General features: G+C 39.6%; 1 protein-coding gene across 3 annotated transcripts in view; it reads right to left on the reverse strand.

Annotated features, from left to right (window-relative positions):
- CLCA2 (chloride channel accessory 2) overlaps window positions 1–23,365 on the reverse strand; it is a 41,558-nt gene that overhangs the window by 4,340 nt on the left and 13,853 nt on the right. For 2 of the 3 annotated variants that reach the window (XM_001496218.5, XM_070267358.1), the window contains exons 6-13: window positions 21,607–21,834; window positions 17,668–17,898; window positions 16,386–16,563; window positions 15,249–15,355; window positions 13,023–13,247; window positions 10,444–10,714; window positions 7,269–7,439; window positions 3,692–3,925 (exon numbers count right to left, since the gene is read on the reverse strand). In XM_001496218.5, the coding sequence (XP_001496268.2) occupies window positions 3,692–3,925; window positions 7,269–7,439; window positions 10,444–10,714; window positions 13,023–13,247; window positions 15,249–15,355; window positions 16,386–16,563; window positions 17,668–17,898; window positions 21,607–21,834 (1,645 nt within the window). The remainder of the gene's footprint in view (window positions 1–3,691; window positions 3,926–7,268; window positions 7,440–10,443; window positions 10,715–13,022; window positions 13,248–15,248; window positions 15,356–16,385; window positions 16,564–17,667; window positions 17,899–21,606; window positions 21,835–23,365) is intronic. The other variant, XM_014740228.3, reaches the window with a different exon arrangement.

Raw genomic sequence — 23,365 nt, forward strand, 5'->3', positions numbered from 1 at the left:
TGGAAGAGAGGTACATGGAATTATACTTTTGAAAGATTCTCACATTATATGTGAAGTGCTATAATATTAGTTCAAGGAAGACTGATAAGAAAATTGCATGTGATAGGGCCAGTCCTAGTGGCCTAGTGGTTAAGTTTGGTGCACTCTGCTCTCGTGGTCCAGGTTCAGTTCCTGGGCGTGGACCTATGCCGGTCATCTATCAGTCACCATGTGTGACAGCAGCTCAAATGCAAAATAGAGGACAACTGGCAACAGATATTAGCTCAGGGTGAATCTTCTTAAGCGAAAAAGAGGAAGAGTGGCAACAGATGTTAGCTCAGGGTGAAACTTCCTAAGCGAAAAAGAGGAAGAGTGGCAACAGATGTTAGCTCAGGGTGAAACTTCCTAAGCATCAAAGAGGAAGAGTGGCAACAGATGTTAGCTCAGGGTGAATCTTCCTCAGGAAAAAAAAAAATGCCTGTCATAGAACAGCTAAATTTGGAGTGGATGAGGGTAGGAATTTTATTGTTTTGATTTTCCTTATATTGTTTTGAGTTTTCAAAGTTGTGGTAAACTACAGATAACATAAAACTTACCATCTTAAACATATTCTAAGTGTACATTTCAGTAGTGTTAAGTACATTTGTATTGTGATGCTGTTTTGATTTTCAAACCATGTGAATGTATTGTCAATTCAAAAATAAAATTATCAATAACAAATAATTACTAGATGCAAGAAAGAAAGCCACTTGTGTCACTAACCTACTCTAATAATATCATAATTATTATCTAAAATGGCTAAAAATATATTTAACAATGAACAGAGCAACTTCAAAAGGGGATTTTGTTCTGAGGAATAAAAGCCATAGGACACTCTAAGTTCTAATTAAAAAATAGAAATATTTTGGTGACTATGTTTTGAACAGTTTTCAAATTTATAATAACGTTTTTTAAAGATTTTACTTTTTCCTTTTTCTCCCCAAAGCCCCCCAGTACATAGTTGTATATTCTTCATTGTGGGTCCCTCTAGTTGTGGCATGTGGGACGCTGCCTCAGCATGGTTTGATGAGCAGTGCCATGTCCGCACCCAGGATTCTAACCAACGAAACACTGGGCTGCCTGCAGCGGAGCGCGCGAACTTAACCACTCGGCCAAGGGGCCAGCCCTATAATAATTTTTAATAATGAGACTATTTCTATCCTGAGTAGTAATTAAACTAAAGCACTCTTAAAGAAGGCTGTCAAAACAAAATAACCTTCATATTCAAATTTATCAATCAGCCAGTTTCCTCTGAATGAACCCACTTGGAGCTGAGTTGCTTTTTTACTGTGGTTCAGATACAATGGGACAGATATGGCTGAGAAGCTAGGCTGATCGTCTTCTCTACACTGACAGTGGAACACGTCCTTTACTATGGAGAAAGCCCTCCTCAGGGGGCTCTCCCAGAGTCTTCTCCTAGATAATGAAACAAGCAGTATTTCATAAACCTTAGCATTTACAAAGATTTCCCACATACACAGCTCTCCCTCTGTGATGCTGATCATCCCATTTTAAAAGAAAAAAGACTGTGACTCAGAAGGTTAAATGCGATACCCATGGTTAACGATTAGGAAGTCATAGTGCTAGAAATGAACTCATTTCTCGTAATTCTAAATTCCGTGTTTCTACTATGAGCAACTATTAAAAATGATGCAGGACAGCTGCACAACTGCAAAGACTCAAAACTAATTCAGCTCACACATTCGTGGAGGGTCTCCTTCCATTTGCTATAGTTGTTGTCTTCCTCCTTCATGTGAAAAGAGAACCGGGCTGGTTCTGCATGTTGGACCTCTTAGCTATGTATCTCTAGGTTTGGTCTCTAACTCTACTCTCACAGTATATTTCAGCCTTTGAAATTAGCTATAGGGCCAAGGACAAGACACTTAACTTCTCAGGGCCATTCCCTTACATTTAAAACAAGGGGGTCGTACTAGTGCATTTTTAAGAACTTTTCTGGTTCCAAAATATCATAAATATTATTTTGATATTTAGTGAGTACTTAGTATGGACCAGGCACTGTTTCAAGCTCTCTCTGTGCCTTATCTCATTCAGTTCTCTCAACCACTCTCTGAGATGGGTACTCTTACTAACTGCTTCTGCAGATCAGAAACCAGAAGCTTAGAGAAATTAAGTAACTTGCCCAAAGTTACACAGGTAAATGTGGTCTGTTTGATTCCTACACCTCAACACTATGCAATGCAGCTTCTGTTTGTCTCTTTGAACATAGCACTTCTGAGGCAGTGAGGAAAGAGGGAAAATACCAGACAGCAGACACCACTCTTAGCTTTAAATAGAGACAGGAGCGAGTGACTCCTGACTTATGGCTCCTGACTCCAAATGAGAAGCTAGAGAAGTCTCTAGCAATGCAAACCAGGAGCCCAGGAAACTTACTGGGCATACTTACTCTTCCCTCTCTGATTTTATTTGCGTCATATCACTTCTTCTTTATAATATCTTATGAAGTTGGTAGTCTTAGTCCTGTTTTCCATATTAGGAAACTGAGGCCAATACAGTTTAAGCAAACTGCCAAAGATCAAACAGCTAAACTTAAAGCCAGAGGGAACAGTTTTCTTTCTAATGTCTAAGTAAAGCTGTTTCCACTATACAAGCAACATGTCCATCCCACAGTCTCAATCATTTCGCATCTCCAAACTTTAAATAAGGAGAATTCTTAATTTAGAATGTAAAGTATTTCACTTCCTTTTTCTCTGGCAAGAGTAGATAGATTTTGATAAAAGAATTTGAAGACAAAGCTAGAATATTGACTGTTTTTCAGCAGCACAGAATTGTTTGTAATTGAGCCCTTTTCTGGTGAGAGTAGTGAACAGAGAATTATAAGCCAAAGAAAGATGATCTGAGTTGGAAGCAAGACTGGCAAAGGCTCAAAGTGACCACTATGATTGATTGATACCGACAAGATCAGCTCTCAATAGAAAAGGTTTGTTTCTACAGAAATGTGAATCAGAGGCACCAGAAAATAAACCACGTAATGTGTAGTCAATGATAACCATGTTTTGGTGTTGGCAAAGATGTTGGAAAGGTTATTCTTTGAGAAAAGTTATTCTGTTGAGTTGCTATGAGGATCAAGAAATGATAGAAGACTGAAGCCTGGCATAGGCCTTAGAAAAAGGAAAGAAGGAACTTATCAATGTTCACTCAAGCAAGGGAAAGAAAGCCTGAATCAGGGAACTGGTCCCCGTCTCCCTAGCAAAAATGATTGCCAGAAGTCGGAGAGGAAAATGCACCAAGTTTTACATGACTTGTGGAATTATTCCTCTAAACCTGACTCGTAAATCTTTGAATAAATATTCACTATCCAACCTTCCAACAATTAAGTACTTCCAAGTATTTAGAAGTCCATGCTCTGTAACGCAGAACCAATTTCTGCTGACTAGAGCACTGTTACCTGTGGTATTCATGTTTCCAGTCAAGGTTTCTGTATGATTACTGTCAGTCAGTCCCTAGGGCCTCTCCAATCCTGGGGGAGCTGACACACTCTCATTCCTGGACTCCAGGATATATGGCCTTATCAGCAACTCAGAGATTTTCATGACAACCCTCTGCAGCTTTGTCAGCTCTAAGCCCTCAAAACTAATTTTACCTGATTAACCCCGATATAGTTATTTGAAATACCACCTTGTAACAAAATAGGTAATGAAACCAACAAACCTACCCTGGCCCTCATCGAAGTCTTCTCCAGGTGCTGTCCAAGATAAAGTCACCTGGTCTTCCACTTTCACAGCTTCCAGGTCAATTATTTTGCATGGTGGAAACACATCAGTGTGGGGGCCAGCTGGAACTCCCAGCACGGAAAAGGAGCCCCCCGAGCTTATTCGGCTAAAGCCCCACTTCTGCTCCTCCTCACTCCTTCCCACTGATGTTCTTGGGGCATTCATCTGAATATTACCTGGGACACCAGAGAAAAGAATAGCAAGATGACAAATTACAATCTCCTCCATAGCTTGTTTTTGACAGATTACTGTGAGACATTTTCAAACCTTTTTTCCTTTACTACGTTTTTAGAAACACTGAGTTTGTTTATTAAACAATTCATTCATTCATTCTTCCATTCCTTCACTCAGTATTTTGAAGTCATATGCTGTGCCAGTAATCATGGACAAAACAGTAGCCCTCATGGAATTTATAATCATATTAATAAACATAAATATTTACAAATTGTGATAAAGGAGGAGGAATAATGTAAGGAGGGGAAAAGGCAAGGTGCTATGAAAGAAAATAACACAGGTACCTATTTAGAGTGGTATCAAGGAAGTAACATTTAAAAGTTTTCCTAGAGGATGTAGGAGTGAGCCAGGTAAACAGTGGTGGTAAGATTATCCCAGCAGAGGGAACTGGTTGTGTAAAAACCCTGAGGTGCGGAAGGGCTTTGCAAATTAGAAAAGCTTAATTAAAGCCAGGAGGAGAGTAGTTTGAGATGAGACAAGAGAGAGAAGTTCATGTGGGACCTCATGGACCCTTGTAGTAGTTTTAGTGTTTATCTTACACGCTCTGGGGAAGCAGGGCAGTGACCTGATCACGTTTGCTCTCTAAAAGGTCACTCTGGCTGCTCCAGGTGGAGGACAGATTCTAGCACAGCAAGCAATGAGGCCACTGAGACAGCCATTGCAATAGTCCAGGTGAGAGAGGATGGCAGCTCAGGCTGGGGGAGAGCAGGGGAGAGGAGGCAAGAAGTAGGCATTTTGAGATGTATTTTGGAGATGAAATCAGCAAAAGCTGGTGATGGATTTGAATATGGAATGATGAAGGCAAAAAAGTTGGTGGAAAAAAAAAAAGGACATAGCTCCCAGGTTTCTAAAATGAGCAACTTGGAGGAAAAGCAGGCTAAGAGGAAGTAGACTAAAAATGTAAGTTATGAGATTTGTAATTCCTGCAAAATATCTAATTGAAGATGCCAAGGAGCCAGTTAGATATGGAACTTAAGCTCAAAAAAGAGGTTTTAGTTAGATTTAATAATTTTGAAGTTATGAATTTGGAAATTAGAGGCATACAGATATTATTAAGTCCATATAAATTAATGAGATTACCTAATAAGAATCTCAACTATAAGAATAAATAACATTCATTGAGTGCCTGGCTTACCACGTGTCAGGCACTTTTCTGTCTTATGTGGACCAGCTATTTAATTTTCCCAGCACTGCTACAAGAAGCCTACAGTTATTGCCCCTATTTTTCAAGATGATGAAACTGAGCACACAGAAGGTAAGTAACTTGTCAAATTCACACATTTAGTAAATGGAAGAGGTAGGTTTGAAACCAAGACAGTATGGTTCCAGATGGTATTGTGGGAAGGTTAGGATTGAGCTCTGAGATTGCCAATATTCAGTGGCTTGGTAGAAAAGGAGGAGCTGGAAAAAGAGCCTGATAAAAAATTCCAGAGCTTAAGAGGTATTCAGGAGAGCATAGTATCATAGCAGCCAGGAAATGACACAGGAGAAATCAATTGCTGTGTCAGAGACTGCTGGGTTCAGGTAAAAGGAGGACTGAAATGTGTCCTTTGGATTTAACAGCAGAGTGGTCATTGGTGACTAGGGCCAGAGCAATTCCAGTGGAGTGACTTGGGTGGACGTGAGATTGTCGTGAGCAGAGCAGTGAATTGGAGGTCAGAAGCTACAGTCAGCAGATTTAGATTAATTTCAAGGAACCGGACAAGAGGGAATAGAGAGGTGGACAGTAGCTGAAGGGGGACCCACAAAAATTTTGTTTTTAATATGGGAAGTAATAAACAATGCTTGAATGCTATTCAGAGGGCTCAGTAGTGTCAGGACAAGCAAGGGAGAGCTCTCCAGGCCCACGGATGGGCAGGCTGGGTAGGATCCAGAGCAGATCCAGTGGAGACACTGGCCTTTGGGGAGGAGGGAAAGGGAGCAGATGCTGCTGTGTCTGGAGATTTCATGGTGTGAAAATAGAGCCGGTCCCATTTTTCAATGAAGTGTCTGCTCAAGGTCATCACCTGAAAATGAGCTGATAAAGTGAATGTTATGTACCATCAGCATGCCTAGGGAAACCTAACTTTTTCTTTCTATGCTATTAAGGGCCTATATGAAGTACAAAGATAAAAGCACAGTTGAATATTACTTTTCTAATCTCACTGTACTCTAGATGCTGATATTTTCATCCTTTAAACTCATGAGTTTAAAAAGATACTAGACCAGTCAGTAGGCTGCAAGGTCCTTGATGGGAATCAAGTCTTATTCTACCCGCTATCTCAAGTTCCTAGGAGTAAGCCTGTCACCTAGCAAGCCTTCAAAAATGTTTGATATATAAATGAAAAAGGCAATATCTATTTAGAAATGAAATATTATATCTAGATACAAAGTCATATCTATGCAATAAAACCATGTTTACTTTGCAAATTGATTTATACTGGTTTTGAAGTAATCCAAATTATTTTAAGTACAAGTAAGAGTAAATTGTGTTCTAGACAACACTAAAAATATTAGAAGATACAAATCCACTGTAGCATCTTATTTTCTAGTGAAAAGTACATATGGAACAAACATGTAGAATTATGTTATGGAATAGTCCAAATAATTAGTGATAGCTGCTAAAACACAGAAAATGTCTTCATAAAGATTCTGTAGTTTTGCAAATAAGAATGTTTGGAATTTTCTTTGAGATTATCCTAAAAGACTATAGCATATTTCTGTTTGTCTGTTAGACCGTAATCCACGCTTCCCATCAAGACCTATAGTAATGATGTTTAAAAAAGAGGTGTGTCTTCTATTTGCTCGTCACTTTTATCTTGAAGGAAGACAGAATATCTTCAGGAAGCACTCAAGTTGTCTGTAATATCCAAACTCATATTTTTTCAGGAACTCATTTCCTGTGTGGATTGTTTGGGCTATTTTCTTCCTTCTTTCAACTGCTAACAACTTTTGCCTGTTTCTCTTGCCTAAACCTCTGTAGAAGAAATACAGGAGCTGGAACTGAGAAAACTCAATGAGTCTCTTTGTTAGTAATTCTGATGAAACAGTGACAAGAAAGAGGTCAAAATAATGACTAAAATGAAGGTAGGAGAAATCCATGGGAATTACCTCTTGACTTCCTGTTGTCTACTGCTGTGAATCCTTGAGGATTGAAGAGATAGTCAACAAATTATGCACTGACTTAAGTATAAAGAGTTTTGAAATTCCATCTCTCTCTCTCTCTCTAATACTCACACACAAACACTCATCAGAGATATATACATTAAATGCTGTCACTCGGATAACAGTGCTAATGATTCTTACCGTTTGCTATGTAACCTGGGACGTACATAGCATGGCTCCCTGGAACAGAGTGGGTTAGGGAACTCATGCTGGGAGAGTGACGGACATGCACTTTCAAGCTATATCTACCATTTACAGCAAAGGAGAAAAAATATCTCGAGTAAATTCCATCATTTTTTATAACATCAGCACCTGTATATATAAAAAAACTCAGTGTCAAAATGTCATCACTGTTGATTACTAATGTTTAATTAAATCATTAAAAATAAGATTTAGTCCCCTTATTCTTCCCATTCTAGCATATGCTGTCATGGTCATAACTAATTTGATATTAACAGGTGATTAAAAATCCAATGACTCCATAATTTCTCCCTGTCATTCCGTAACCTCTGAGAAATTATTTTCTAATACTGAAGGAGTTGTAGCTGCTTCAGAGCATTTAATAATGACCTGTAGAGCTCTCCTTCCTATCACTGAAAATAAAACTAGTTTTTCACAGAAACCAAGTACATTCTCAAACTTGTTTATAGTCACAGGCCCTTTTGAGATAAAAGTTATTCTGTTCCCAGGAAATAAATATATATGTACATATACACATTTCATACATTTCAAGGGGTTTATGTATTCCTTGAAGCCCTAATGAAAAAAACCCACTTTGAAAAAATCTTTAGTAGTTGATAAAATAGGGTGAAATTATTTAATTGCCTCATTAGAGAGCCAATGGAACTGTTATTCTAGATTCAGTGGGGCTGGCTGACTTGGAGTTTGATAAGCATTGGTTCTGTCCAACATGCCTTGATTCAGGAGGCATTCTGAGAGCTTGACCAGTGCTAGACATGTTTCCTTTTGCATTGATCCTCAGAGAGCAGTTTAGTTTCAAACCAAGTCCATGGCTGAATGGCAGGAAGGCCTAGGCTCCCGGGCAGCAGTGGGAGGTAGGGCTTAGCCCAAGTGCAGATCACATTCACTGTTCACGTGCCCGTGGCCACAGTGGGCAAGCAGCTTGTCCTATTCTAGACTCTGTTTCAGTCTTACACCACACACCCCACTGCACTCCGGCAGTGTATCGTCACTGGAGTGCTCTAGAATCCCCACTACAGAGCCAGGATTGCTCCTTAACAGGAGAAGAAGAGGAGTATATTTAATTAAAATAAAAAGTGCTAAGCAACTTATGATCATAGTGGGTTTAGAAAATTCTTTTTTTCTACTGGAAAGAAATCAGATCTGCCACTTAGTAGTTGTGAAACAATCTCTCTGAGCCTCAGTTTTCTCATCTATAAAATAGAGATAACTTATCTCACAGGGTTATTGTGATAATCATTTGACAATGTTCATGAGAGTGAACTGATGAAGCATTTTACTGATAAAGCATTTTAACTGATAAAGCATTTTACAAGTATAGTTTTTTTTTTCTTTTTTTGCGGGGAAAGATTCGCCCTGAGCTAACAACATCTATTGCCAATCTTCCTCTTTTTTTTTTAACTCCTCAAAGCCCCAGTGCATGGTTGTATATCCTAGTTGTAAGTTGTTCTAGTTCTTCTATGTGAGCCGCCGCCACAGCATGGCAACTGACTGACGAGTGATGTGGTTCTGCGACTGGGTAAGAACCTGGGCTGCCGAAGTGGTGAGAGCAACAAACTTTAACCATTAGGCCATTGGGGCTGGCTCATAAATTTTATTTTTGTTCACTAATTTTATTTAGAAGATAAGTACTACTTCATTATAAAAATAAGTATTAGACAACTATGTACATGTGTGTTAAGTATTGGGGGAAAAAATCTAAATTTACACTTTGATGCCTAAACTATCTTTTTTATTGTTTCCTTCATTAGAGCATAAATTTAAACATCAAATAAATGAAGTGGTTCCAGGAAACAAATATAAAAGCCTATTGAGCCTCCTGGAGTGATCGTTCCTAAGATAGCTGTATCTGTCCTCCAGGCCAGCCCACAGGCTGGGGCAAGGGAGGAACATTATGCAAAGGGCACTTTTGGACTGCACACAGAAAATGAAAGGTGTGGCCACGGATAAGCAGCGGATGAGAAGTTCATTAGGATCTAGTCCAACAGGCAAAACAAGAGGACTTCTCTGGTATGCCTCTGAGGTGGACTTGAACTAAAATCCTTTCAATAAACTTTTGTTTCAGAAATGTCATACAAGATTGTCATGACAAGATACTAATGGGTGGCCAAACTTAAGACTCCTGAAAAGAATTTATCTTTGAAACAAGAGAGGAAAGGAATATAATTTTATTAGTGGATCAAATACTTAGGACTGCCAACATAAACTTTGAGGTCTAGTGTCCTTCTGGGAATTTAGCTTAAGAAAAGAATAGATCAGGAAAGATAAAACGACAGAGGAGTTTGTTTTTAAAAGTCAATAGAGTTAGTCAGAAAGAGCCTAGGTGCTGCTGTTTGCCCAGCTTGGTGCTGTGCTGTCTGTCATGTATGATGGATGATGAAGCTCTGAGCGACATGTGCAGACTGAGCGCTCTGAGGTAGGGCTTTGTTTTACTTTGTTTTCCCAGTGGTGGAAAATCTCTATCCTGATTCCACTAGGCCTGTTGGCCTGGTCTTCCAGTGACCAAATCACACACGTAAAAGGCACTGGCTGTGCCCTTTTATCAATCCAGCTGCTTAGCTAAAGAATAGTCTAGGGTCATCTCAGGGGTCACAAGTTCAATTTCCAATTTTCTCTTCACAACTGGGTCCAAGGAGAAAAAATGGATTAACTGTCATTGCCTCCCCCTTCTTGGGTTTTTATTTGCTATTTCAATTGTCCAATCTGATTATTTCAGTGATAATAAAGCTGGTGAATCTGAGAGGAATATGGACATGTCACAAAGACATATAAGCCTGTTCTGTGTGACCTCACTGAGTGTGGCCAGTGTCGTCGGACAAATGGAAGCGAAGACCTAGGTGTCAAGTGACTTCCTTCCATCATTTGGCTCATGCCCAGCCACTCTGAGGAGCCTCATGAAGACTCTCTTTTCTCAAGTTCACATGTGCTTTCCTTGTGCAGATGCAACCTTTAGCTACTCAGGAGGTCAGTGATTCTATGAGAATTTGAGAATCTCATAAGATTGAATGAGAAAAATAGTGGAATTGAAAGAATTTTAAAGATAAGCTTAATATTCATACTGCAGCATCGCACCAGCTCTTGAGAACATGAAAAATGACATGACATTACTTGTTACCTGCTCCATCATCAAAAAGCTTTAGCATAACAGGATCTCCAGCCTCTGGCTCAATGGTAGCAGTTACTGTGGCATTGAGAATGGGATAAAACCCTTTTCTCACATTTGCATAAATCATCATGGGATGGGGAAAACGGGTACTGTCTCTTTCCACAAAGGCTTCCACAGTGGCAGGGGGCACAGCTGAGCGAGAGGCGCGAGAGGTCACTGTCACTTTCAAGGCTTGCAGAGAATCGTGGGTATTGTTCAGTGTGTACATCCAGAGTCCTGGCTGCAAAACAAAGGCTTGTGTTTTGTCAAGTGTGAAGAAAAAGATCAATCTGTAATTTTGAAGCATAAATCTAAGCTCCTAGAGTTTTTTGTTCTTGTTTTGTTGATGTTGCGTTTTCTAAAATACCACAAAAGAATGATAGGAATAGTAATATTGATTAAGAGATACTTAAATTCAGTATTTACGAGGCTTTCGCAGCACAACCCACTTTAATTGTTAAGGTAACTCTTTAGGGAATTATACCCTGAATTTATTTGTGGGGAGGGACACATCTTCATTCACATTTTTAGAAGACAATGATAACAGTGTCCAGCTTCAAAGTACTTTGCAAATATTAATCTGAGCCCCTTCACCCAAAGGAGGTTCAGCACTTTTATTCCTTTTATATAACAGAGAAAATTATAATAAATTAAGTCGACAATTGTGATTCATATGGATAATCTGGACTGAAAGTCAACAGCATCCTTCCTTCCCTCCACTTCCCCCACCCCCCACCCTGGATGCCCAGAAATGTCAAGCAACAAAACCCACATATGCGATTAGGGACCAAGAAAAGGACCACTATTATCTAATAAGTCGGGATTCTACAGTGTCTATGGTGAGTAATTTATAGAAATATTGCTAAATACCATTCTCTTTTGCCTGTCTAGCCTTCCAGAGGGAAACCTGCAAAACGGTGTCTGAAAGAAAAAAGCCTGAACTACAATGGAGCAGAATTTGCTCCTTTGGTTAAACCGTGCATAAATATTTCTTTTTCCCTCATTCCTGATGCTGCTCCTTCTTAAACCTTGGAAGTAACAGGAGGCACACAATCGAGCAGGAGGAAGAAGACAGAAAACAACGGGTTAAGGTGTGACTCTCTGTGGAAAGTTAAGATGCCCCCACACCCTACCTAGCCTTCTTCCCTGGGATTTGTGTGCTTTACCATTTTCCAGTGAAGTCATAAGTCAGGTATCAAGATCATCTATCTATTTATTTGTTTGTTTTGTAATCATAACATCAGTAACAGACACATGGCAGGAACCTCCACGTGAAAAACTTCCCTTTGGGTGTAATAATTGTTTTGATACAGGGCACCTAATTTAGATGAAGAGGTCAAGCAAAGGCAGCAAGAATTAGGTAAAGTATTCCTGGCCCTTGTGCACAGGATTGAAGAGAACATGATAAGTTTGGAGAAAAGTTAGGTAGGAGCACACCATAAGGTGTTTGGGAGCAGGGTTGAGATAAGCTTGGGTGGAAGACCGAACAAGAAGGGCTTGGTATATAATAGAACCACATGGATTTTATTCTGACACCAACAAAGAGTTCTGAATAGGAGACAGGTTTGATCAGATTTGTGCTTCAGAAGGATCACTCTGATAGAAGTGACAAATGGATAGGAGGGATGTGAGCCCAGAGGCAGGGAGGCTGAGCAGAGGCTGCCAACAGCAGTCTGGGGAAAGGGAGGGACCACATTCAGGCAGTGCCAGAGTGGATCTGGTCAGTTCACCACCCTGCCTAGAGCCTTTAGTCATTCCCTCTACCTTTAGGATTCAAACTCTTACTCCCTTTGCTGGCATACGGAGCCCTTGCTGACATGGCTCCTGGTTATCTGTCTAGCCTCTTCATTTCCTCCCTTTTCCTAAATCTCCACCTTACATGCTACTCTGTAGTTCATCCATATTAAACTACTTGTAGTTCTATGAGGAGCCCTATTCTTTTTCTCTGAGCCTTTCCATGTGCTGTTTCCTCTGCCCAGCATGTCATTCACACCTCTGATCCCTTTATCCTCCATATTTCCATTTTTGATATCTTCACTTCCAGGAAGCATTCTCCTTCCCCCCGCCCCCAGCCTGAGCATCCCTCCTGTGTGCTCTGAGTACCTTGTTCTTACTCCTATCATGGCATTTTATTGTAAACACCTAGAACAAGACCCAGCACATAGTAGGTGCTCAAAAACAGACATATTGCATGTATGCATATTATAAATTCTAAGCAGAGGTTTTTCGGTAAGCATATAGATGAGTATGTCTACATGGATTTTGTAAGGAAGGAAGGAAGCAAGAAAAATTATTTATACTACATAAGGACTAATTTCCTCTGTTGAAGTGAGCAGCATTTGGTATCCATCAGTATTTAAAACTTTGAACATACCTTTGTTGTTCCTCTTAAATTTTTAACATTCACAAAACGCCCTAATAAATTTAAAGTAAAATTTTGATATAGCAGAATAGGATTTCCTTTTCACTATGCATTAAATTATGTGGTTCAGTTGAAAGTCATGTACTTGACTAAGTGTTTTCCTTATGAATCAGCTCGCAACACCCACCTTCGCAGTTCCTGGAATCCTGAGGCGAGCAGTCTGCAAAGTTAGATTGGTGACAAAATCATCTGTGTAGTATTTTCTTCCACTGGGATCAGCTAATACAATCTCAGGGGGACCGCTGGTCTGCCATGTGACTAGAAAGGCAGTGTCGTTGCCCACACTGTTATCCATAGTCACGGTGTTTTTCAGTTGATAGTGAGGTTGAACATTTTCACCTGTACTTTCTAGCTGTTCAAGAGAATAGGTATGTGAAAGTTTCCAGTGTATGCATAAGCACGCCATCTTCTTCCTTACTTTTATGACAAATAAAAATGAACTGGCAAAAATACAAATCATTTAATTCTGGTATGTACTATATTTACATAAATTATTTTTAATATAAAAATATTTTGCTGAAGCAAAACATTGTATATTAAATAAGTACAGTAGATATAAAATATTTGTTATGGCTAACAAGTGTCACTTCATTATTCTTTATCAGGAGATTTTAGCTGTTCTCATACTTATCTCTTATCCAAATCAACATGAGCCTCAGATCAGCAATTAAATAGGCGTTTTGATTTTTGTCTGTGAATGTGCTTAAATTGTTTAATTTGTGTATAATCTGTCCATATACTGTTACGTATTCTAATAAAAAATAAAACACTAGGTTTCAGGCGGTTTGGGTACATTAAAAAAATCATTTAATCATTCACAATAAGCTGTGTGCACACTCTTGTGTGTGTATGTGCATGTATGTGTAACATGTACTAATGCCTGGCACTGTGCTAAATGCTTTGCATATATTATCTCATTTTCAATCCTTATGAAACCCCTCTAAGGTGAGTGCTAGTGTCATCCACATTTTACAGATGAGAAGACTGAGGCTCAGAGAAGTAATTGGTCCAATGTCACACAGCAAGGGGATGGAACTGGGAGAGAGCACAGGCGGGCTGACACGAGAGCCCCTGCATTTAATTATTGTGTATTCACTATGGATACAAGTCTGTAAATAACTTCGAAAAATTATATTTATTAAATAAACACAGTAACACTTTGTAAAATTGCTCAGACTTGGAAAGGATATAAAATTTTGTTGGTGGATGACAGCAAAGACATTGTAGATTATTTGTTCAAATCAATTTAACAAGTGTTTTCGGACTGCTGACTCCTGAGCCACGTTCTCTGTGGGGCCCTGAGCTTCTGAAGGTGCTTAAATGTCGTTTCTGCCCCTGTCTGTTGGCACTAATGACATAAACAACTGGGGAGAGGTGGCTGAGTTTGGGAACATCAGGGTAATTTGAACCAAATATTTTGTTAATGCTTTCCTTTTAATTTTTTAAACATTTGTTTTTATTTCATATTATTAAAGAGGAAATCACGGGGTAGAAATATTATTTAGAAAAATCCATTGTAGTCTAATCTGTAATACATATTGTCATTTATAATTCACCTTTTTTCACTTCTAGTGATGGAATTGTGGTTATTGCCTTTACTTTGTACTTATGATCTTCATGTTATATATTCCAAATAATAATTTACTGATTCCCTTGTTTACATAAAGCCACTAACTTAGCAGGTTCACTTACCATCTGTGAGGAAACAGCAGATGAAATTTTGTTCAAAACATTATTGTTATGTTCGAAATATCTTTAAAGAACTTAGAAAGAAAAATAATGGACCCTTTTAAAAAATGTCTTGATTAGAGGAAGCTTTTGTTAACACAGTCAAGTAAACCATGGTAGTTTAAGAGATATTTAGGAATTTTTAGAATTTAATGAAATAGTTGGTACTTTTTATATAAGGGAGGAGCTTCAGAGACATTTTTAAGGAAGCAAAAGTAAAATGGATTCTGACTGATGGAAAGTTATTATGGAACTAAAACGAAATGCACAGTTTCTTATTTTTCTTCTGGGCCTTGCTTCCACCCCACCCCCAACCCCTATTTTGAGCCGTGAGGAAGGAGCAAGCTCTGCTCATAGACCCTGAAAAGCTGAAGTAGCAATTACAGAAAATAACTCCTGGGGCTGAGAAGTACAGACACTAGGTAAAAAAGAATAAGTACAGACATCAGTAACGATGAAGCCAGGCTCTGGTGATGCCAAGAACTCCTCGTAAGCCTTCCACACAAGGACCGTTACATATTCAAATATAGTTAATGAGGAAGTTAGCACAATTCGTCTATTTTCCTTGCTTCCTTCCCCCTCTCCCAGACCCCATCTGTAAGTATAACATTGAAGAAATTCTGACCTGAATATGTTGTTGAAAAATGTCTCCGGTTCCAGAGGAAATTCTACTGAAAGCATCGATCATGCTATTGGAGTTTGATTTATCTGGAACAAAGAACTTTAAACCTCCTGAAATACATGATTTGGATGTTAGCTATTAAAACGTATAAACTAAAACAAAAAATAAAATGATAGGCCTTTAACAAACTTTTTTTGCATAAGAGGGTTAGTTTTGGGGAAGTAGGAGCTGTGCATGGCATCCAACACAACCATATGGTGAGCAGCACATGGCAGGCGTTTTGTCTGCACTGTTCATGGCTGTAATGTTTGCGTCTGGAACTCTACCCGATACATCATAAAAAACTCAATAAATATTTATCAAATAGTCTTGTAGTAAAGATAAGCCCCAGACAATCTAGGTTAATTGCTACCTATTTACACTGTTATATATTTACATTTACATTCTGAGAACAATTATTTTCAAAAGTAATTCAGGGGGCTGGCCCAGGGGTGTAGTGGTCAACTTCCTACGCTCTGCTTTGCCAGCCCGGGGTTCATGGATTCAGATCCTGGGTGCGGACCTACCCACCACTCATCAAGCCATGCTTTGGCGGCATCCCACATACAAAATAGAGGAAGATTGGCACAAATTTAGCTCAGGGACAATCTTCCTCAGCAAAAATAATAATAATAATAACAATTCAGTAAAATCTAACTTTCAAATTTTAAAGCAGCATACCATTTTTTATTGAATATAAGGAGTATAAGATAAAATTATTTTGTGCCTCATTTAGAACAAAAACGATGTGTATCTTACAATACTATATGTGTCCTTAACATAGAAGTTAGTGCATTTAATCTTAAACACATTTTTCAGCTCCATGATTATACATGCTCAGCCTGGTTTAACAAAATATTATAAAAATAGTATTTTCATTGGATGTATGTAATTGGCACATTCTAAGGAAAATGTAAAAAAGTCAGCAAAACTTTGGCAGATTTCAGCAATGATTTTTGTGTTTTTTTCTTAAGAAAGCTTCCTATTTTTTTCAATTAAGTCCTGTATTCTGTTGACATAGTCTGAGTTTCATGGTTGTGCTTTGAATATTCAAATTGATAGGAAATGCTCTAAAATATAAGTTTTTAGAAATGTATTTACCTGTAAGATGTGATAATTCCTCCAGGTTTTCGACTGCAGAGGAACCCAGGTCAATGGTATGAATGGTTGAACCACTGCTCTGCACAGTGAGTAAGCAATTGGCAACATGCTCATCGTCTCCACTGGTCACTAAGACCATCACAGAGCCATGGGCTTTCCCATTCAGCTTTTCAACCACCTGAAAATAGAGTATCAGTCATTTGGAAGGAAATGTAATTCAGATTGTCTTATTGAGCAGAATTCACTCTCATTTCAAATTTCCCACCAATGGGGTATATGTCTCTTCCAGGTCCTCTGTAGCTCCCTGCACTCCATGCTCATCCCCATTCAGTCCTCACCTCACCCCATCATAGCACTTGTCACCCTCCACGCCATGCTGGCTTATTTGTGGACAGGGACTCTTCCTGTTTGAATCACCATTATGTGCCCTGAGTTTGGAATAGTGTCCATCATAAAGGATGTGGAGAAACATTATTGTGTGAGGTCCTTGCTCCTGAGATCCAGTGAGTGACCAATAAGAGGCCCTAGAGCAGTGGTTCTCAACCTTGGCTACACATTGAATCAGATGGGGAGCTTTAATTTAAAGGTTTTTAACGGCCAGGCTATACCCCAGATCAATTAAATCAGAATATCTAGTGGCGAGACCCAGGCATCAGAACTTTTTAATCCCCAGGTGATTTCATTGGGCAGCCAAGGTTGAGAAACTCTTGCCCAGAGGCATCAACAATTGCAGTTGATACGTCTTCCTTGCTACCAGATGTTTGACACATGGCTGCATCTTATATTTTGAATCCAAACTTACACTGATCTACGTGAACTCTATTCTATTATTCTTGAAACATACCTCTGGCCTTAATTGATTCTCATGTGTGAGGGCTAGTATGACTATAGGCAGGAGCCAGAAATACTGATTTTGACCAGAAAACCCAAGGGTGACAATGGCCACAGATGGACAGTTCCAGAATGGATAGGGACAGTGTTAGAAATTGTCCAGATGATTCTACAGTCCCCCAGCATTGGCCATTGTATTCACTTATTTACTCACTCCTTCAACAAGCACTTATTAAGCAACTATTACATGCCAGGGACTCTGCTAGGCACAGGGGGTTCAATGGTGAACAAGACGTGCTTCCTGACCTTAAAGATAATCCATCATTACAATCCCATAGTTGAAGCTGTATGACCACACTATAACAGATTGCCCAAAATCAGAAGCAACCTCAGATACAAAATGAGGGAAAGGAAAGTGATGGTGATCCGAGGCTTGGGTGCTCTACTGTACCTCAAATCCCTTCTTAAGTCCTGAGCAGATGCTGGTTTCTGCTTCGGCTGACACGGTGGCAGGCAGATATGAAACCAGCAGCTTTCGGTCATCATCATTGTTAATTTGGTGTAGCTGGGCTCTGATCTCTCCTTTGCTATTGAAACTGGCAATGCCCACAAAGGTATGAATTTCAACAATCTGCATCAAGTAAAATTCTGCTGCTTGTTGCAGTCGAAGGAGTCTGTCAGCCTATGTCCCAAAAAGGAAAAAAGAAAGGTAACAACATGTGCCTGGTAGGCGAAAGTGTGACTAAATAACTCAATTAGCAAATATCTCTGCTAATTCTTTAGAGATGTCGGATTGTAACTTTTTGAGTTGTAAAGAGTGACACAATACCAGAATATTGTTCAGCTAATTGCAGGCTCAAAAATGAATGCTTTTCGGGGAGGGTGGTGTGGTTTAGAACTCTGCCCCCAACAAGCTATTCATAATTGACAACTCTCTAAGAACGCATGTCCCCACTATTTCTCTCCAACCCAGAATTCAAAGATCGATGGAGCCAATTGAGACTAGATTTGTAACTACTGCTTTTAAAATTCAGTCTGGGTAAGATGGAACATTGCAAAGAGGCCTTATGGAAGAGAGGAATAGCAGTTAGAGGTATCTATCCAGGCACTATCCTCTGTTATCATGGTCATCTGAGGCTGGGCATTTCATCTGTAAAGTGGGGACAATAATGCCTTTCTTACTTATTAAAATAGAATTGCTGTGAGGATCAACTGAGATATGTATATGACAGTATACAGTTATACCTTGAAGTACTAAGTATGAAGTAATATTAGTGACCAGGTTTGGGCAGGTGATGCTACTGATGAACTCTCTAGGGTCACCTGTTTTGAAGGCTATGGGAGCAGCAAGCTCAGCTTCAGTGACCCCTCCCCCCATCAGTGATGACTATGGTCTCTATCTCCTCCTTAACATCTGGACCTGCATGTCCCACTGCATAGGAACATCACCAACTTAATGTCCCACAAGTATCTCAAATTCTACACACTTTGAATTCATTGCCTTCCTTCCCAAATAATTGTTTCTTTTACAATATGGGGAGGTAAATTGGGAGAGTGGTTGAAACAGGAACTTTGAATCCTGCCTTCAACTTTTGTTAATTATGTGCCCATAGAGAAATTACTTATCTTTTTTAGCTTCAGGTTTCTCATCTGAAAAATGGATACATAGTAAGCACTTAGTAGCTATTGCTAAGATCAGGATCTTGAAATCATCATTCTCAATCATGACCTCTACCCGCAAATGGTTAAGCCAGAAACCTGGAACTCTTATTACTCCTCAGTTACCAGGCCTCATATCCTTGAACAGGTCCTATCAAGTTAATGTCTTAAATTTCTCTTAAATTCGTGCCATCTCTCCGTCTTATCTGCCACTTCCTTAGACCTACCCAATGTTAGTTACAGCCATACCAGTTAATGCACTTCCCCTGAACAAATCCTTCTAATTTTGCCTCTCAGCCACTGAGAGGAAGCGGGAAAGTGGGAAGAGGAAGGGGGAAGGCATACTCTTCCCTTCCCCGGAAAGTCCTCCCTCACCTCACTCAACCTCGCAGATACCTACTCGTCCTTCAAGACTTTTTATTCTCCTTGCAGAGACAGTACGGGCTGGTAGACAAGCTGAGACTATGAGGGTTTGACAGGTGGAGGGAGCTGGTTTTCTGGCAGAGAAGAGAGTGGGATCAAAACCAATTGTGAAAGGACACAGGCTTCTGAGGTGTTGTCTGCGGACAGGGGTTTTGGGAAGGAGGGTTGTGCAGTGGAGAGGAGACGGAACAATGGAGGCCTAGGTGCGGAGGACTCTGAGACCGACGTACTGGAGCTGGAGGCCAGGGGGAATCATCAGAGTTCAAGTCCACCCTGTGAGTGAAGTTTTCCTCAGTCGCTTTCTCCTACAGCACTAGATGCTGCCTGTCAATGCTTCCACAGCAACTCACAGCTCTGTGGAGCTTGGTCAGATTCTGTTTATTCACTGTGTGTGTTATGTCTCCCTCATCAGATTGAGAGCATTTCAAAGCAAAGACTCTGTTCTTTCCTCTCTGTATCCCCCACGCCAGCACACTATAGGCACCTGATAAATGAAAGAATGGCCATGATGACTCAGTGACAGTATTGACAGGAAAAGGGAGGCAAGTTTGCTTTGTCATGAGTTTGTTACTTTATGCTTATTTCTCTACTACTTCTTTCAGGTCTTCTCTCAAGTACAACTGTCTTTCCCTTTCACTCCATCTGTTCTTGCTCATCAGAGGCAGACAGCCACTATAAATTACCTTGAGACCATATGTGAGAAGATTGTGCCCTAGTCAACCGCAGGTAAGCAACATTACAAAATTATCTAGACTCTGAATGTATTAGTAGCATTCCTAATATTTTAGAGACAAGACAAAACAGGCAAATTTTCCAGGACTACTGATCCAGACAATAAAAGAGGATAAACTCTCCCTTAGGACCAAGTGCTATAATAAAACAATTGCTCCCACTGATGAACCAAAGACTTCATTATCTCATTTATTCCCCCTCAATAACTCTGTGAAGTAGATAGTGGTGTGCTGGTAAGTGTTTAAAAACTGGCTTTCTGGTAAAAAAGGAGAGAGAGAACCCTAATTTGTTACAATTTCTGTGGGGTAGAAACTCCCACCACAGCTGGTTTAAGCTGCCAATGTGAAGTCATTGAACGCAGAGATGTGTCGTAGCAGACCCACAGAGATATGATGGACCAGAAAGAACCTCGAGAGCATTGGTCAGGGATCAGCAGACATTTTCTGTAAAGGACCAGACAGTAAATATTTTAGGCTTGGCGGGTCACATGTTCTTTGTTGCAACTACTCAGCTCTGCTATTTTAGCACTAAAGTGGCAATAGATAACATGTAAATAAATGAGTGTCACTGTACTCCAATAAAACTATTTATGGACACTGAAAATAGAACTTCATATAATTTTCATACATCATGAAATATTATTATTCTCTTGCTTTTTCCCTAAACCCATTCTTAGCTTATGGGCTATGTAAAAACAGGTAGTGGGCCAAACTTGGCCCATGGACTGTAGTTTACTGAGTCTGGGCATAGATAATAGTGAAAATTAGTAGAAAAATAATTATGAAGTGATGAAGTTTGAGCAGTTATTATGTTTGTTTTCATTATAACTCTACATAGTTTAATTTTGAATAATGGCTGTGTTTAACAACTGGCTTGCAAATTTCCTAAAAATTTAGCAATTGACTCTTGTGAGCCAGTATGCGATGGTTCCGTCACAGCACTGAAAGAAGGTATTATTATCCCTATTTTATAGATGAGAAAATTGAGCCTCAGGGAAGTTATTTTGCTCTTGATTACACAGACAGTAAGTGAAGGAGCTGGGACTTAAAGCACATCTGCCTGATTCCAGAGATGAAAGCTTTAACCGCTGTCTAGAGTTCTGGAGCTTTTGAGTGCGGGTTTCTAGAAAGCTGCCAGATTGCTAGATGACTGAGATATGGTTTTCTATACACACTGACATAGAAAATATACACATAATAGATATGCACACTCATTGCAAACTCAGTCTCTTGCCTCGGCCAGGGGTGTTTACCAGTAAGTAGAATGTGGCCAGACAGAAAACTTTCATCACCTGTAAGAGTTTTCGAAAAGGGTTTTGGTTGGAAAAGGTTGCAATTAGTAACAAAAATGAGGCTTATGAATTCTCTGTGGATTTGATTTATCTGCATTATCTCAATTTCTTCTGGGCCACATTCTGAATTCATTCCTCTTGTCCCCAAGAAAAGACGATGACCATGACGATTCCAAACCTTTGGCCTCTTCCTTCTCTGCCCTGACCCTCTGAAAATAAAAAGAATTTAAAACTGATAGAAAAAAATGATGAATGGTTGACAACCATTTTGGTTCAAAATGTTACCTCTGCCATCTTGCTGGATACATCTAGAACTAAACAGACCACTTTGTCACCAGCCTGTAGAAGTGAGAAGGTGGGAGGCGGTGGAAGCTTAGTCTCGCTCATGGGAGAGCTGTGACGAAAGTCTGCAGAGTCTGTGATTACATCCCATGCACTTCTGAGGCTGCACATTTGGTTCTGTAGGTTTGGAGCTTCTGGGTTGTGGGTACTTGCATTACAGAATTCAACCACCTGGAAAAATAAAAAGCCTATCAGAGAATAAAGTCACTCCTCTTACACTAGACACACTTCTCATTCTCAAGCAACTAAAGGTAAAAGAAAAGGTGAGCTGGAACATGGGAAATCAGAAGTGCCACAGCAGTGTCCTTTCCTTCAGGAATGATGTTGAATTTACAAAGAAGCACCATCCTTTGCTTGATACCCTCGTGGTACTGAGATCAACCTCTACGAAAGTTATTTGCACTTGGATAACAGAGAACAGACTATGTAAATATATTTTAGTTTTAAAAAAACAAGATCATCACCTACCTTCCTTAGCATGCTATTGTGTTAAACAAAACAGGAGATCTTATTTATCTTGGTCAGCCTATTCCTTGGAATCATATGTAATAACCACTGCACCTTTATTTATTGACCATTCAATATATATTGATCCAACTCAAATATTGATCTCTGTAAGAACAGGATATGGAGAAAACCAACATAAATCTACTTCCTGATCTTTCTCCCCATTTGGAAATTTGGATATAATTTATTTGCTAATGCTAAACCTATGTCAGCATCCCTTTTAAAGGTATGGCTTGCATTGCAAAGTAATATGTTACCATCTATTTCCTAGTGGCTATAATCCTACGAAGAGCAGGTGCTTCCTGCTAACAGAGCCTTGGGAGCTTAGAGCTAGAAGAAACCTTGTAGACTCTCTAGTCTCAACTACGGTTTCTTAGAAAAGGAAGCTGAGCTTCAAAAAGTTAATAATTACTTCAGCATGTGAGTTTCTTAGTAGGATGGGGAGATAGTAGTAGAACCTGTTTTGTTGTTGTTGTTGTTGTTACTTGTTTGTTTTTAACTCTTTTCTTTATGCTTCATAACTATGGTTCGGGGATCATGAAACTTTTCTGACCAGATACTATTGATGAGTAGGCCTTTCAAAGGATCACAAAGACAGTACCCAGTCACAAACAATGTGGATGAATTACGTGGAATTAGGTTGGCTTCAGATATTAAAGGTATAAATTTAAAACACAATGGATCAGACAAGAAATATGAAAAATCACCTCAAAGTTACGGAATGATTCCTAGCCTTGACTAAAACCAGACTGAAGAAAAAAATTATGTAAAAAAAGAATGTGTCAATCCAAGGGGCATTGGTCAGCATGGAAACAGAAAACCTCAGAGGCACGTGCCCACAGTATTTGCAGCCCCATGAAGAGGAGATGACCTACAGGTGTGACAAAGATGGATAAATATATCAGGTCATGAAGCCTGATGCCACTGAATCTCTGCACCACTTCACTCCCTCCTCTCTGATTCCATGCTCTCAGAGCAGGCTTCTGGTGAGAATTTGGCTGTTCCATGCCACTTCCTTCAGAGAGAAGATGAACTGGCCAGAGGATTCAAGTTTCAGACCTCATGGCAGTTGGGATACTCTTTTGAAATAATAATTTTAAAAATGGTGTTCTGGATTCATACACTAGTCTCTTGTCTTTTAGTGTGGAATACCGACAAGGTAGAGTTTCTGAACCTGCAAAGCTAAGGGTTAGTT

The sequence above is a fragment of the Equus caballus genome, chromosome 5 (assembly GCF_041296265.1).
Source record: "Equus caballus isolate H_3958 breed thoroughbred chromosome 5, TB-T2T, whole genome shotgun sequence".
NCBI lineage: Eukaryota > Metazoa > Chordata > Mammalia > Perissodactyla > Equidae > Equus > Equus caballus.